This window comes from Ipomoea triloba, chromosome 9, assembly GCF_003576645.1.
Source record: "Ipomoea triloba cultivar NCNSP0323 chromosome 9, ASM357664v1".
NCBI lineage: Eukaryota > Viridiplantae > Streptophyta > Magnoliopsida > Solanales > Convolvulaceae > Ipomoea > Ipomoea triloba.
The window spans coordinates 21,647,226-21,664,336 of NC_044924.1; the positions used below are offsets into that span (position 1 = coordinate 21,647,226).

The 17,111-nt window shown below is 41.1% G+C and overlaps 1 protein-coding gene across 1 annotated transcript; it reads right to left on the bottom strand.

Annotated features, from left to right (window-relative positions):
- Positions 1 to 11,090: 11,090 nt before the first annotated feature.
- Positions 11,091 to 14,560, bottom strand: LOC116030923. The gene is made up of 3 exons (XM_031273291.1): positions 12,910 to 14,560; positions 12,376 to 12,565; positions 11,091 to 11,411 (listed from the first exon to the last, which is right to left on the bottom strand). The coding sequence occupies exons 1-3, from the start codon at positions 14,506 to 14,508 to the stop codon at positions 11,278 to 11,280; spliced, it is 1,923 nt and encodes a 640-aa protein (XP_031129151.1). The 5' UTR covers positions 14,509 to 14,560; the 3' UTR covers positions 11,091 to 11,277.
- Between the last annotated feature and the right edge of the window lie 2,551 nt (positions 14,561 to 17,111).

The window sequence follows — 17,111 nt, forward strand, 5'->3', positions numbered from 1 at the left end:
GGGGGGGGGGGGGGGGGGGGGGGGGGGGGGGGGGGGGGGGGGGGGGGTTGATTATAGCCTTCAAGCCTCTGACTAAGGAACTCCGCCTACATCAGCCTCTGATGGTCCAGTAAGCGGATTGTGTTCAGAGCTCCTAGAGCGTTGACGGTTCAGTTGAAGGGCCGCAGATGGCTGGTGAGTTCAGATACGCATCATCCATCAAAATCTCACCTCCAATTATATCCGCCGAGGCATCCAGTGTTGCATCCTCGGCCCCCTGGTTATCATTGCGGGTAACTGGGTTCAGAAGGCCCCACCTAGTCGGGGAGAAGGTCGCGACACGGGCCTCAAGCAGCTTGCAGATTTCCTTTTGAGTGTCCTAGTATCCCATGTCGTAGTCCGCCTCACCAAGGTTGAGCAAATAGCGCTTCCCGACCTCGCCCTCCAACCACTTGTCCACGATAGTCCGGGCGTGCATTTCGGCATGGGTCATGGCCTCCTCATGGAAGTCCTCCAATGCTTTGAACTCCCTTAGCGCATCTTCCCAAGCCTACTTCAACGCTTCTGACACCGCCACAAAGCCCTCTAGCGCCTCAGCCAGCTTGGCACTCAACTTGGCCACATCAGCCTTGAGATTCTTCACCTCCTTGGAATGAGCCACCTTCGCAGACTTTAGAAGCTCGGAATCTTTGGCCAGACCCTTGACGGCGTTGTTAAGCCCAGCATGGAAAAGCTGCGCCTGAGAAAAGCAAAAAAGTGTAAATAGACTCAGAAGGTGACGAAAAAGAGGTACGGGAAAGAATTACCTTAAAGTTGTGATAGGCAGCCGACTGAAGAAGATAGGTCGGACTCGCGCCCTCCAAAGATTGAAGACCGGAGTTTCGCTTGGAGCCCTTGCGCGCGGCTAGTGCTGCACTATGCTTACTTCCCAGGGGGTCACCCATCCCGTGACTGCCGGAAGTCAAGCACGCTTAACCACAGAGTTCTTTGGCTAACTGGTTGCCATATCCTTCCTAAAACCAATTGGTGATAGGTAGGTGGACTAATACCATTTAACCACATCCCTCCATGGTAAGCCACAGCGCCACGTCTCGAATCGAGCAGGGGCTGAACTCGGCCAACCTTGCCGACGCCCAACACATGCCAGCCGAGGGAAGACGAGCAGCGAGGGTCGGATCAGGAGAAGCTACCTCGGCGACTTTGCCTTTTCCCTTCTCAACAGTAGTGGCTTTGCCCTTATGACGAGCTCGGAGGGTAGCATGGCGAGCTTCCATGTGAGCGGTTGAAGCCTCAGAATCTGAAGAAGAAATCTCAACAACGCCTTCCAGTTCTCCGTCGGCATAGTCTGAAGAGTGATCCCTACCTTCAGGATTAGCAGATTCATCGTCTGCTGGGTAAAGATAAGATAAACCATTTGTAAGTCCGCAAGAAATAAAGACGAGGGAAGATAAATGTGGAAAAAAGGGAGGTAAAGAAGCAACATGCGCGAGCTGCGCCTTCAGGAAGCATGTTACCCTAGCCTATGGCCTTTAGGCTGGACCATGTGTCGATCGGGACGAGGTGGCCCTTCCTCGCCACTACAACGATTTCTAGGGGATTTCGCCACTAAGTCAGATTTCCCATCCAAGCGATAAATGCTCGGATGCCAGCGGAGAGGAAAGGGAAAGGCATCTTGAAGGTCGGAAGGTTTGACGAAAAAGAAGTCCTTTTTCCATTGCTTGAGAGAGTCCTTTAAACCCTCAATAACTCAGCAACCTCGCCGTTGGGATATTCGCAGAAAGGTAGAGGGGGGCTTGCCTACCTGGGAAACTTGGAAAAGCTGGTTGGAAAGAGGCATGGTCAGCTAGACGCCGACTCGATGAGTGGAGGTAAGGAAACAGGAGAGAAGGCAGTGAGAATTGGGGACGAGCTGTCCGGGCAATATACTGAAGTGGTTCAAAAAGGTCGACAGGAAGGGATGGAGTGGAATGCAAAACCCATAGAGGACCGACTTATAGTGAAGGTTGATATAACCGGAGGGAGGATCATGAATGTCATGATCACGGCCGCCATGACTACAACCTTGGGACCCAACAAAGTCTTGGCGTATCCAAGCTTCACGGAAGAAAGAGTAGAAGTATATTGGGTCGGCAAGTTGAGGGCCTCATTCTGGCCTGGATCCCGTTCAAGGTGGGCCCATGGCGATATTCTGGACGTAGCCATATCCGGATAGAAAAGAATTTGCTCTAACGCATTGGTCGAAGGATCGGCCGACACATCTCCAGAAGCCACCGGCCGGGAAGCTGAGGCGGCGAGGTTTTCTGAAAACCTTGCGTTTGAGGAAGAAGAAGACGAAGACATGGAAAAGGTAGAGAAGGCAAGAAAGCAAGAAATGGAGAAAGGGCTTACCATAAGGGTTTGCGGAACTGACACCGGAGAGAAAGAGGCAATGTGGGCGATGTGGGGTAGACAACAGCGGTGGAGAAACTACAAAGTGACTGGAGTAGAAGGAACTGGACTGTAGAAGAAGAAAGCGAAAGAGGACGAAGGAGAGCGGGTACGCCTTATATAGAGTCGAAGGAGGAAGGAGATGAGGACGCGTGGACTAAATCAGACGGACGGGCGAGCGATGCAATGGTTGATCGAACAGTTAGCTTACGTCAGTGTGGGAAGGCATTTAATGCATGCACGGCGGTTCAGAAAAGGTAATGATAAGGGCGGGAATCACGAAGAAAATTGAAGATCGAGAAAGACCGAAAATGGAGGGTTTTGCGCGGTCATGACAGGTGGGCGTGGGTCGACCTGTAGAGGGAAGCCCTATAGAGGTGGGGTGTTGGACCTCAAAGGCTAAGCTATGAGTATCCCTTAAAAAAGGGAGGATCGGGCAGAACCCGGCTTAGTCCTCAGACTAAAGGTCTGAGGGAATTCGGCCTAGTCCTCAGACTAAAGGTCTGAGGGACTGGGAATATTTCATGCGATAAGTCGGACCTGATACGACTAAAGGTCGGACTGTATTAAACCTGAGTTGGGTAGAGCTCTTAGACTAAGAGTCTGAAGGACTAGAAGCATGGTTAGGAGAGCGAATTGGAGGACGAAGCTAGAAAATCAGGGGATGTTCCTAGGAAAGGTCGAACTTAACTCCATCAAGCCTAGGTCTTAGGGCCGACCTATCCGGAGTTTGAAAGCATCGAAAGATCTCCAAAGACCCTTAGGGGCCGGAGGAGTGCTTCTAAAGATGGATCAACCCGCTTAGTAAATGCATGCAAAAGATAGAAAAAAGATAAAGATGTTCCATTCATGTAAAGCCCGAAGGCTGGATAATTACATTCAAAAACAACATAAAGGGGCCAATAGTGCACCCCTTCGACAAAAGACAGCAAAAAGCGAGGCTATTATAGGTTAAGCCTCAAACCTACTAGGTCGAAAGAACGACCTCAAAAGAGATAGTCGGAGTTGCCGGAGTAGGAGCAGAAGCACAGTCGCAGAACACTTCCCAAGAGACCACGACCTCAGAAGAGATAGTCGGAGTTGCCGGAGTAGGAACAGAAGCATAGTCGCAGAACACTTCTCAAGAGACCGCGAACTCAAAAGAGATAGTCGGAGTTGCCGGAGTAGGAACAGAAGCACAGTCGCAGAACACTTCCCAAGAGACCACAATATCCAGCAGAGCGCTGTTAGGAGTACCGCGGTCCAGCATAGCATCGATCTCGTCAAGAAACTCCCCGTAGTCAGGGTCTGGAATCAGCTCCTTTAAGGAGGCGGGGCCATGGGACGGTGGTCCGAGAGGTATTCCGACCCAATCTCCTTCTTCCGGCTCAGGCGGAATGTCAATGGGCAGTGAGGGGTCATCGCCAGAAAGGAGCTCGCCAGACCTCAAACGCTCTTTCTGAACGGATATTCGAGTTTTGACCGCACGCTCAGCCAGCCAAAGGGAAAAAGACGAGAGGGCCAGAGTGGAAACTTTACATTTGGGACCCATAGGCCTTGGAAGTTATGCTAAGAAGAAGAGGTGGGAGAGCAAACAGAGGAACCAACGATATTTATAGGAAGAAACTTCGACTCAGAAAAGACAACTGACAATCGCACTCGAGTAGTTACAATTAAGTTGATGGTGACAATGTCAGAGTCTCGCCGATCGACAAAGATAAGGATCAAAGGGCATTAAATTTGATCGATTTGACAGATGGGGCCGTGAGAAGATATACTTAAAACTCGAGCAAGCGCGAGCGACAACCTTTGCACGAGAGATCCGGTCACGACTACTTTTTCGAGTCGTGCTTCGCGTAACTCGGGAAAGTGAGGGACTAGGGGGGGAGTAAAAAACTTTCCTTAAAAATGGAAGCGAGTTCAAACGGCGATGAACGCATACAAAAGATGGATCGATAACAAAGGGCGAGCTTGCAGCTACTTTTTCGAGTCATACTTCGTGTAACTCGGGAAAGTAAGAGACTGGGGAGTGAAAACTTGCCTAGACGAAGAGAAGCAATGCATTTCCCCGAGTAGTGCTTCGCGTAGCTCGGGAAAATGAGGGACTATATGATGGGGGATAGGCTAAGGCTTAGTGTTATAAGCTCGGCGTGGACGAAAGAGGCGACCAATGAAGAGGGAGAGAGGGCTCGAAGGAAGATATGATGGCATGGCGAAGGTCGATTGGTCGATCTGTCAAGGGATCATAGAAAAGGTGACAGGGCAGCTGAAGATCTTAGATTGAGAGTAATTGAACATAACTATTGAAACAATTAATTACCATGGAAAAAAGGTTGGGCTAGGGAAGCAAGAAGAGGACAAGTCGGACCGAACCGACCTAGAAGCGGCTGATGTGAGAAAGGCGGTGCGAGAAGGGCGCGGCAAGACAGGCGGTCATGAAGGTTTCCTAAAGAGTTTGGCGACAAAAGACGGAAGACATGTAAGGAAGGGATAGATTAGGAAAGTGCCTAAATGTAATAAGGAAAGAGTTCCGAAAGTAGTTTAGAAGTTTCCTAAGGGAGAAATCCCTCATAGCTTGTATAAATAGGGGTTATAGGTCTCGAGAGAGACACAAGCAATCTAGCATGCTTATAAGCACTTCATTGTACTCAAAGGCAATTCGTAATCCAAAGAGGGCCGAAAGGTTACTCTAATTTTTCGATAGTGTTAGTCAATTTTCCAGTGGTGTTGGCCTGCCGTTGGACCATTCCGTGGGAGATAAAACCAACAACAACAACAACAACAACAACAACAACAACAACAATAATAATAATAATAATAATAGTTTTGAAAAGGTGCAATCTGCAATGTTTGAATTATATAATGACTATATGCAGCCACCTACTTTGTGCCAATCTGTCCAGTCTCATACTATAATTGGTAGGCCTCAGTCTAAAAGACAAAGAAATGTCCAGTCTCATACTATAAGTCTAAAAGACAAAGAAAAGAATGGAGCGTGGTGGAAGCTGTAAATAGACTGAGATGCAAGGTTATTTAAGTGAAAAATATTATGGAAGAAAATGCAGAATTTGATATTCTTAGTTAGATGGTGGAAGCTAAATAGTGAGAGATTTCATATTCTCTCAAAAATGGCAAGGAATGTGCTAGCAGTTCTTATATTCACAGTTGCCTATGAAAGTGCATTCAGTACTAGTGGTAAAGTGCATTCAGTACTAGTGGTAAGGTATTAGATGCATTTAGGAGTTTGTTTAACTCCTAAAATTGTAGAAGCCTAGTATGTGCACAAGATTGGTTAAAGTCACCAAATTAACCAATACAAATTGAGGAAAATATTGATAAGGTTGAAAGACTTGAAAAGATATATTGTATAACTATTAGGACTTTGTATTCTAGGCACACTAAAATTCATTCTCCCTTCCCCTGTATTATTGAGAATATATCATTTACCATGCTTATCCTCACTGCGACTCTTTCTATCTTTATAAATACATATCTTCTTGTACATTAAATACAATGGATTGATCAATAATAAAAGCATTCCCAGAACTATTGTTTTCATCTGTATTAGTAGACCAAACAATCCATGGCTACAAATCCTAAAAAAAAAAAAAAAAAAAAAAACCACCACCGTCGCGGTGCCGCCTCCAGCCAATGACACCACCTTCTCTTCTCGCACCATCTCTGATATTTCCTATCCAACTACAACCTCAATAAATAACCTACAAACAACTCATCACTTTATCGCTATTAAACTTACTTCCTCAAACTATCTGTTTTGGAATACTCAACTTATTCCCTTTCTCTGCGGTCAAAATCTTAGTGGATAAGTTGATGGCATGTTATCGTGTCCGACTTCATTTATTAAGGCTCCAGATGAGTGTTTCATTGTAACCGATCATGTGGTAAAAAATTTGGTCCGTCAGGATTCTTTTATTTTATCAATGCTCATCTCGTCTCTGTCCAATGAAGTTTTATATATTATAGTGGGACATGCCATGTTCTGGCTATTAGAAAACTCATACATGCGCAGCGGAAGCATCAAATCGCTTTCTCTATGATTCTATATAAAAGAGAGAGTTAGAAGGATTTTACCCTTGAAGCGTGCTTTGGCAGAATCAACAGCTTGAATTGTCCAATTGTCCGGCCACTAGTCCGTCTGCCGGTCGGGCACGCGAGAACTCCCAGAGATTTCTACGTGAAAACTCTTTTCTTGACTAATCTCTGTATTCCTCCTCTCACATAAGAAATAGGGCAAGGCTTATATATAGCCTGGTTTGGGCCCAAAGGTGCTAACCTTTAAAAGCCCAAAACTACCAATATTGAATTAATTCATTAATAAGTTATTAATGTATTAATTCAATATCGATAACTCTTTATTGATTTCTTTTAAAGTTCTCAGCATTACCACAAACCATTAAGGTGTGACTTTCTAGGTTCATATTCAAACTAACAACAAGTAATATTTAATAACTCATTATTAAATAACTCGTAAGTCATGAGTGGCACCTAGCAGTATGTCATGACTACCTAATTGACAATGAATATATTTAAATATATATTATAATGAACCTTTCTGTTACAAATATCATACAACATTCCTTCCACACAACACTTGTCCCGAACCAGGTAAAGGTCATGGTCAAACTTGGTCAAACCCATAAACCTGGTCAATATGTCTATTCAATATTCTTAACCTGAGGTCCAACTTCATTATACTCTGGCCAGAGATTCTCGTTGTATGATTATTGAATAGACTGAAACATCCTTGTTACCTCAAGGCGGTGGATCCTCTATTAAACGCACACATGTCTCCGTACAATACTGAACTAGGCCACCAAGTACACTTATAGTCCCATAAGGAACAAAAGGCTCATACTGGCAAAAACTAGTATACCATATATACGAGACAACCATGTTGTCTCAAGTCAAAGGATTATGCATACTTGTAACATACAACATACCGATGACACGTAGGTAAACACCATGCGGTACGTTGTAGTCAGTCATTGTTCAATGACTTGTTCTCTAACAATCATCCACATGTCCACTCTCTGTATCTCATACAGAATGACATGAGACTCACCATAAGAAGGACAGTGTGCTAGTCTTATCGGAATTCTAATGCCCAATTAAAATTCCTATAACTAGAGAATTAACTTTGAGGGGGCGTATTAGGACTCTTTATTTTAGGCACACTAGAATTTCTTCTCCCTCACCCTTTATTATTGTGAATATATAGTTTATCATTTTTATCCTAATTGAGACTCTTTATATCCTTATAAATACATATCTTCCTTTGCTTTTAACACAATGAATTGATCAATAGTAAGATCATTCACAGAACTATTGTTCACATCATGACTGTATTCATAATTCAATTTCTATTATTATTTTTTTCTTAGTTACTTTCTGTTTTTAATTAAATGCTTTTTATTTGCAGAGTTGGCCACTAGGTGTACTGGAGTTGGGAGTGCTAGAGGTAGCCCTTCTCTTCCTACCATTCTTTTAATCTTTATTTATTTTAACTTTCCTTCCAATTTTGTGAATATTTGATTCCTTGTAAATTACTTAATTGTGATTTGTGATGCAAATTGGCAAGTGAAAATTGGACAATGATTTGGCAACAATTGAATTGTTATTGCCTTGAATCCTTTCCATCAATTCCATGAGGCTCCTTGAACCACCCATGTGAATGGAGCAAACCATTTGGCCAGTCCCCTATCACTTAGTGTGTTGACCGTTGGGACGAAGGATTAGTCTTCTAGCTGTCGGCTGGAGGGATACCTTTGGGAAAAACCCAAAAAAATTCCATGAGGCTCCTTGACTACCTTGAGTAAAAAACATATATCAATATCAGTTCAGTCGGCCTTTAAGCTTTTGCCTTGATTCATTGAATCTAATTGAACGGTCTTATGGTCATTTGATCTAGTATATCACTCTCTCTTACTCTCATAGTCTCATTTAGTTCTTAGTTCTTAAATCTTAATTAACCGTTTTGTTTTTACTAATTACTACTTTACTAACTCTAGTTGTTGTCAATGGCTATTATAATGCTTTTACCATTTATCTGCATCAAAAGACTTTTGAGTTTTATTCCAAAACTCAAGTAGCAATTTGCCCCTAATCTACCTTGATATGAAAAAATTAGTAATCTAAGCCTTTTTTCTTTTCTCAGCACAACTGTAATTCCAATAGTACATTTATTTAACTTGTGTTTGTACTTTGTAGTGGTGAATATTGGCTAATGATTTTAAATTGTGCCATTTGCATATTTGAGCAGGAAGAGGATGAGTGCTAAATATAGAAAATGTAATTTTGTATATTTCATATTTGTATTTCAGTTTTTGTATATTTTTAATCTTTCAAACTAATTGGGTAGCTCAAGTGGCGAGTGAATTCTCTTTGTAGGGAAGAATTTCGGGAGAATCCGGTCCAGCTCCTATGCCTCTCAGAGCGAATGCGGGTGGACCGGACCGTTAAAGGGACGGAAAAAGACCATGAATTTAAAAAAAAAAAAAAAAAAAAAAAACAAACTTTCAAGTTAGTTTAGTTAATTGACTTTGACAATTAAGTTGTAAGTTCTAACATGTAATTTGTAAGTTAAGTTCACTAAGGTTGAACTTCAAGTAATTTATTTTGAATTTTTTAATTCTTTTTTCCAATTCGAAAATAAGCAAAATTTGATAAAAATCGCCCGAACACGAAAAATCAATATCCTATGAGATTCATTGCTCAAAGGGATAATGGTTAAATAGACCCTCCAACTATATACCAAAGTGCAAGTAGCCCCTTGAACTAAAAAAAACATTCAATTAAACCCTTAAACTTATTAAAAGTATGCAATTACCATTTTTAACAAGTTACCAAAAGGTAACCAGTTAATTTTTACTTGCTTAGAATCTACATGGCATTTTATTTTAAAAAAATTAAAACAAAAAAAAAAAAAAAACTAAAAAATAAGAAGAAGAAGCCGGCTTCTGCGTTCGAGTGAACAAAGAAGCTCGCTGGCTTCTCTTCTCTGTTCATGGAGAAGCCAAGAGCTACTCCATCCAAATCTGGATAGAAAAGCTCATTGGCTTCTCCATGTACGGAGAAGCTTGCTGGCTTCTCCATGGACGGATAAGAGCCATGGGCTAGAGCAGCTTCCTTTCTTCCCTCCTCTGTTTCCGACGAAGCTTCCGGCGAGCAGAATGGATCGACAAGGCAGCGAGTAGCGGTGTCGTTCCTCCTTTTCTCCGGCAAGCTAGCAGATCAGGCGGTCTCTGTCTCTCTTCGGCGGTGACGGACGATTGCGGCAGCTTCCTGGTGAAGAGCGTGTGGCTACGGTGTGCGGCAGTGAAGAAGGTAGTCTGTTGTGGTCTTTGTTATTATTAGAGCTAAATGATGATGATGATGAAGCATATGTTATTGTTGTTGAAGTCTAATAATTGTTGAAAATGGATTATAGAGCTAAAGCTATAGTTTGATGGATGTATTACTTGAAACCATGGACTAGAAGTCCATGGCGGCAGGCTAGGCAAGCTGCCAGCCTACCCATGGCATTTTTTTTTTGGTTTTTTTTTTTTTGTTTTAATAAATATAATTAATTTTTTTTTAAAACAATAAATATAATTAATTTAATTTTTAAAAAATAAGTTTAAAAATATCAATTGATGTGGCATCTTACATGGAATCCTACGTGGCAGGTGACTTGAAGATAACATGTTATTATAGGTCAAATAAGTTAATTGCAATATTTTAACAAGTTTAAGGGTTTAACTGAATGTTTTTTTAGTTCGAGGGGCTAATTGTACTTTGGAATATAGTTGGAGGGCCTATTTGACCATTATCCCTTGCTTAAATTAAACAGATTGGGTACACCATACACATAATATAAACCGAAAACCGAACAGGTTGGCAATTCATAAATCCAAACCACACTGAACTCGTTCGCTACATAGGGCTAAAACTAATCAAATAAGGAAAAATCCACGTGTACAAATAGGCCATTGAACTATTTGAGGGATAGCAATTAAGTCATCGAACTTCAATAAGCTCCAAATTTATCTATGAACCTGTAAAAAAAAAAAAGAGCAATTAGCCTTTTTACCAGGTTACTAAAAGGTTTTTGCTGATTGGGATGCCACGTGGATTTTTTATTTTATATTATTATTATTATTATTATTATTATTATTATTATTATTATTATTATTTTCCTACTAAGCATTTGACCCAAAAAAGAAAAAAGAAAAAAAAAGAACTAAGGATTTGACCCTCAATTATAACTTCTTTATTTTACGTTTTTTAATAATAATAATAATAATAATAATAATATAAAATAAAGAATTCACGTGGCATCCCAATCAGCAAAATCCTTTTAGTAACCTAGTAAAAAGGCTAATTGCTCTTTTTTTTTTTTTTTTACAGGTTCATAGATAAATTTGGAGCTTATTGGAGTTCGATGGCTTAATTGCTATCCCCAAATAATTCAATGGCTTATTTGTACCTTTTCCCTAAATATTATGAGATAAATTTAGGTCAAAAGTATAGTATCACTCTTCAAATTGTAGTGTTCTTTGAAATTTTTTTTAGGGCGAGGTTTAGAAAATGATTTTTTTCTTTTATGTTTGTTAAGCATATATATAATATATATATATATATAAATATAAATGTGCAATCTAACTATCATTTAGAATTTTAGTTGAGATGAAGCACATGCTTCCCGCTTAAAAAAGACTTATGAGAGGACGTGTTGAGCATATAATTTTAGTTGAGATCTTTGTATAAAGTTGCTTGTCCTTAAAGAAAAAAATAAAAATAAAAGACTAATTTAACCACACTATCTAGTATGCTTCCAATATCCAATTTTGTTGAGAGGAGAGCAAGGTGAGAGAGGCAGGCCTTAGTGAGGGGTCATGCATCCACATTTGGCCCTGGATAAGCTGGCAAACTCATTATACGCTTGTCAGCCACTGGGCCTCCCACTGTAAAATGATATAAGCTCTGGTATTCTGATCCTTCCAAGTCCAACCCAAGAACTTCATGTACTGCCAAGGTTAAAAGCTCAGTTGCATTTCTACTATGTAAGTAAATATATTCCTTCTTACTGTCAAATCCAGCATTAATTTTAAAATTTAATATGGAGTACATATTTTTTAATGCATAGGTTTCCCAACTTAAGTCAGACTAATCCTAGCCTCTAGTTCCCTACCCCAAGAGTTACTAGAGGATATAAATCCGAGTCGCATGAGCAGCCTTTCAGTTAGTGCTCCGCCTTACTATGCGCATAAGGAGCCCAACCCACACCCTATATTTTCTATTTACACAAGATGGGACAAGGTGACAACAACCTTTTTTCCTTTCTAAAAATATTCACCCTGGGTTTAGGACTACTGCATTTGTAGAAAGAAAACAACACCTAGCTTCCAAATATTTCTTGGCAATATAAGGATTCAAGACCAAGGAAAAATCACTCCCAAACTATTCTTCTTTCCCTATAATGGCAGAGCATAGATCTGTCCCCAGTGCTAGGGAGTAGGGATCTGAGAAATTTGTGACAATTATATCTTATCCTATAAAGTGAGAGGCAAAAGATGACATGCAAGCCTTTCTGATAATTCAAAGAGACCAGGATGTGACACCCCGTTCTACAATCTCATTTTTGTTTTGCCATGGCTTCAAAAAGGTCAAAAAGTTGCCGGTGTTAAATGTCTGATTTTCTTACTTACTACATTGCTGGATGCATTCCTTTTTCCTTTTCATTTCCTTTTTTTTTTCTTTCAACGAGAAGAGAAAAAGATGGAGTTGGAAACATGAGGACAGGCTTCATACATTGTTGGACTTCTTAAGTAGTCTGGGAAAATCAAACCTATCCTTATATTTTGATAAATTTAAATATCTATGCATGCTTGGTTTCATTCTTAAGCCACATAAAAAAAATAGAAATAGAAAAAAGTTGGGGGGGGGGGGGAGAAAGACAGATAGAGAAGAGTTTAAGAGAAGAAAGCATACCAGGATCATCAAAGAAGCAGCCAATTCCAGTGGCAGAGATGCCAACGGCATGGGCCTCAAGGTACAAAACCTGGCCAAGAACTCCAGTCTCCCAAAACAATCGAGGATACATCCAAGCTCCCTTTTCCCGCAAAGTGGGCTCAAAATGAGCTATCATACCAAGGCTGAAGCAGCCATCACTAGCAATGTCCTATTCATCCATATTTACATGGTTAAAGAAATGATACAAGTCTGGCATATAGTCATTTGGAAAGGACTCATAACTAGAAATTAACCAATGCCATCTCAACATCATAGTGCAAATATTTTAAACGCACAGCACAAATATTGCAGCAATATATAATACATATTGTGTGGGAGGGAGAAGCTTATCTGCTGAAGATGAAACACAAGACAAGTGGAAGAAACAAAAATATTCATAGGACAGTAAAAACCCATAATTAAGGAAACATTATTTAAATAGTTACCGTATCCTAGTTATTGAAAAAAACATCAGGTGCCATTACAAGATTGACAGTGTGATCATCATAATACCTGATGGCATGAGAGCCGTTTCGAGAGTTCCTGACAATCTCCTCTTGCTAGCTCATATAGCGGAAGATCGTTAGGGCATCCATCTGGTTTCTCCCATTTAAATTCAGACCTAGTAGCCTTCCTAAGGCCATCCAAATGGTTCTCATTCCTCACCAAAAAGTACAAGCCACTGGGCAAGCCCACAACCCTATGAACAAAAAGAGCAGCATGCACTTCACATTCCCAACCAAGTGCCCTAAATGGCAGTGCCAATTGTCTTTTGCACTTATCTCCACTCCCAGAACCTGAAGGCATGCAATGTAATAAGATTTGATAAAAAGTTTCTTTTGCCATACCAGTCTTACCATCCATATCAACTGCGCTCCTTCTCTTTCTTACTACATCTCTCAAACTAAACCCCTTATAAGAACTTTCACTAAGCAACCCACTACTCTGAAAAGAGTCAATAATTGATCCATTCATCATAGTTAATGGTTTTTTTGCAGCTTCGGCTGTTCTATATATAATATCCCAACAAACATGTTCTTTACTAAGCAAATTAGGCTTGCCCTTCCACTCTACGTCAGAAAACTCCAAAATAGCAGAACTCAACTCCTTATAATCCACTTTACATTCATGCAATCCACTAGGAAACACCAAAAGAACACAATCAGGATGCTCAAATTCAATTTCAGGCATTCTCCCTTTCACCTGCCTATCCGGAAATTTAAACTCTGGAAAATGATCAAGCCCCATTAATTTCTTCAACTCTGTATAGCCTAATCCATCCAGAACCTTCACATCCCACCCTAGCCCAGCCGCAGCCATGGCAACTGCCGCAATGGCATGCCCCACATCATGATTACAATACCTAAAAGCCCTTTCACCATACTTCCAAGCCTCCCTCCAAAAGATTGAGGACAAACCAACAAGAAAGGAATTTTTAGGGAAATTTTTGGCGAAAAATTCAAAGGGAATTTCTGCTCTAATTTCCAGAGAATGCTCTTTTGGAGCATAGTGCGCCACGAAACTGTGAGAACATATTGATTCGATTGGCGGAGAAATGAGATACGCCTCAGTGGGATGCAGATTCCCACTGCTAGGGTTTACGCGGAGGGACCAAGTCGAAAACCCGGTGGATTTCCAAGCTGATAACGCGAGAGAATCGTAAAAAAACTGAGAAATAGTGGAGTAGGAAACTGGGTGTGGAGATGGGAGAGAGTTGAAGAGCTGAGAGTAGAGAGGGGATTGATTTCCGGGAGGGTGCAGCAGAGAGATGAGTGGGGAAGAGACGTAGCGGCGGAAAGGGTTGGGCTGGTTGGCCCAGTCGAGGCCGCGAGGGCCACGAGCGTAATTGGTGAAGGAGTGCTTTGTTTGGTCGTGGTATTTCAACACTTGAGCTATTGAGGCTTCTCTGCCCTCCTTCTGCTCTGATTCTTGGATAGGAGAAGGGGAATGCGAGGACGAAGAAGAGGACATAGACATGGAGTGTATTGGGATTACTTTACTGGTTGGGAGGCGGCTATGGTGGAGAGAGATTGGGATCCTGCAAGAAATGAGAGGCATTTTGGAAGCGTTCTTGTTTATGTTTTCAACTGTCAGCTTTTCTGGCGGGTACATAGGACGACGGCGGTTGTTAAGCGCTGTGCATCAACTGAAAAAATGAATCATGCCTGGCCTAGTTGAGTGGTTGTAGCTTGACTTGATTTCACGATTAAAAGTAGTAATATGGGTTTAAATCTTATTAAAAATATCATATTTTAAATATGAATGTGAAAGCCAAAGACTTTGTGGTCTAGTGGCACTCGGTGTCCCGGTTTATACTCTCACATTGATGAACTGTTGACTCTTTGTGCTTCAGTAGGTTGAGAAAGTAGCAAATAGCTTCGAGCATCAGTGGAGAGTCTTTGTGCTTTCTAAAGGAAGAGTTCTGTGAGCTTAAGATTAGTATGTCAAATCTGACGGAAATTATACTGTGGACCATGGTCCAAAATGGTGCTGTTTCTTTTAATGAAAAGAAACGGCAGCCGTCCACGCCGTTATGAGTAAAGTAACTCTATTTATGTAACATATTAAGTTTCATTTTATATATATTGCAGTTTCATTTCAACACAACTACAGTTTCATTTCAATATAGCTACAGTTTCAATCGAAATTATACACTGAAATATGTGAAACTGTTATTCAGTTACATTTTATATACACTTGACAGGATATTGTTCGTATAGGTGAGTGGATGGTAAAGGTATGGAGGGTGTTAAAACGAAGAGTCATAAACTCCCCGAGTGTCGTATCTCTCGTGGATGACAAATTGGAGAATGTACGGCTTTGCTACCTTGGTTGGTTTGGAATAACATTAAGATGGGTTATGTGGGTTTTGGTAAAAAAGGATTTGTTAAGAGGGTAAAGGATAGTGAAATAAAGAGGTAAGCAAAGGGAAATAAAGGCGGATGGGGCTAAGATATCATGGAGATTGGTTAAAGGTGTAGAGTAGAGTATTGATTTTTATTGAGTCATGATTGAAGGAGCTTGAAACATAGTCTTGAGTGGCGTCACACTCAAGCTCCCAATCCTCAGTCGGTTGGAGAATTTTATCAAACACTTTGTCTACAAGTTCCCTCCGGATCTCATCTTCTCAGATTGAGAGCGGGAGATGTGGGTAGTGGGCTACATCTCTTTGCGATATCTCGCCAAAGAGATGATCCTATACTCTTGGAGAAATCGGGGGCCCTCGATCCAACAAGATCATACAAGACATACTCACAAATTCAACATTCCCCAAAGAAATCAAATTCATTATCAAATTAGATCATGAACACCAATTATCCATTCAATCTAGCCCCTATCCTAGGGATTAGCCTCTCATAGGCTTTAATAACATCAAAGCATCAAAATAGAAAAGCATATCTACAAGATCAATATATAAAGCAAATAACTTTAAGGAAAAAGTAAAAGTAAGAGGAAACCAAAGAGAAAACAAATCTTTAATGAAAGAAGTTACCCAAAAGGTCTTCAAAACTATGGAGATCTAGTTCTCTTCTCCAAGGAGCTCCTCCTCTTCTCCTAATCCTATCTAAACCTAACCTAAAATGTAGAATAGAAAAATGTGACAAAAGACTCCCTAAACCTAGCTGAAATGCCCCTTAAATACTAAAACATCGCGCAGGTTTTCTGGTGCCGCCCCACGTCTGCCACACGCGTGTGGACTGGCGTGGACGGTTACTGGAATAATTCCACGCCAGCTCACACGCATGTGAGGCTCGTGGGCGTGGGTTCTTCATTTTCGTTTCCTTTTGTTGTTTCCGGTTTGGTCTTTGTATGCTCCCATGTGGATTGATTCTTTCTTTCAATGGTTTTACGCTCCTTTTTGGTTGATTTCAGCCTTCATTCCTGTGGGCATTCTTCAAAACACTCCACACAAGACTCATTTGCAATTCGTTAGTAAAATAGCATGTAAACACGAAATTGCACTCTCTAAGACTTATTTTTAGCAAGAAATCAACTTAATAAGTTATAGAAAAATAGGTACTTTTGGCGTCTATCAAAGTTTCCACACTTTAGATTGCTCGTCCACGAGCAAATTGTTCATTCAAAAACCTTCTCATTTAGATGCCAAAAGTATCTAAGCTAAAGGTACACGCTCAAAGTTAATCATTCATTCAAAACACAATCTACCAAGAGATGAAATCCTTCACAATATCTTCAAGGAATGATATAAATGTGCCATACACTGCTATGAATATTCAAACAAAGCGAAACCCCTTATGGTCACAAGTTGGACAGTTAGTTAGTTTCCACAATATCAAGCATACAGTCCAAAATTTGATTCACCTCTCATTGTGCAAAGGCCTTAAGCTGATCCCCTTAGTGGGAATGATGTACAAAACCTAATCAATCGACCTCCCTTATCGCCAAAGCCCAACATAAAAGTAAGTGAAAATAGATCCATGGGCCTCTCTCCGCCAGTGGCTTGGGCGGTCACTCATTTTTCTCACTTCCTAGGGTAACATCGTCAAGCAACCCGACTTCACATGGAGTTCCATGCTTTTTTCGAAGGCAGTGCAATGGGTGCTCGAATCCTAGCGAAGCGGCTTCCCTCATCTCAATTTTCTCATCTCCTAGGGCCATTTTATTGTGAACAACCGACTCCAGATATAACATTTGTGTATTTAGAAGACTATGGTTGTTCACCACCTAGCGAGATGGCTTTCCTCGTATCTTAT

What these genes read in the sequence shown, in the direction of transcription:
- LOC116030923 (XM_031273291.1), bottom strand. Translation starts at nt 14,508, where the DNA reads ATGTACCCGCCAGAAAAGCTGACAGTTGAAAACATAAACAAGAACGCT. An exon ending in AACGGCTCTCATGCCATCAG is followed by an intron (nt 12,566 to 12,909) that starts GTATTATGATGA and finishes ATGGATGAATAG; the next exon opens with GACATTGCTAGTGATGGCTG. An exon ending in CTGCTTCTTTGATGATCCTG is followed by an intron (nt 11,412 to 12,375) that starts GTATGCTTTCTT and finishes TAACCTTGGCAG; the next exon opens with TACATGAAGTTCTTGGGTTG.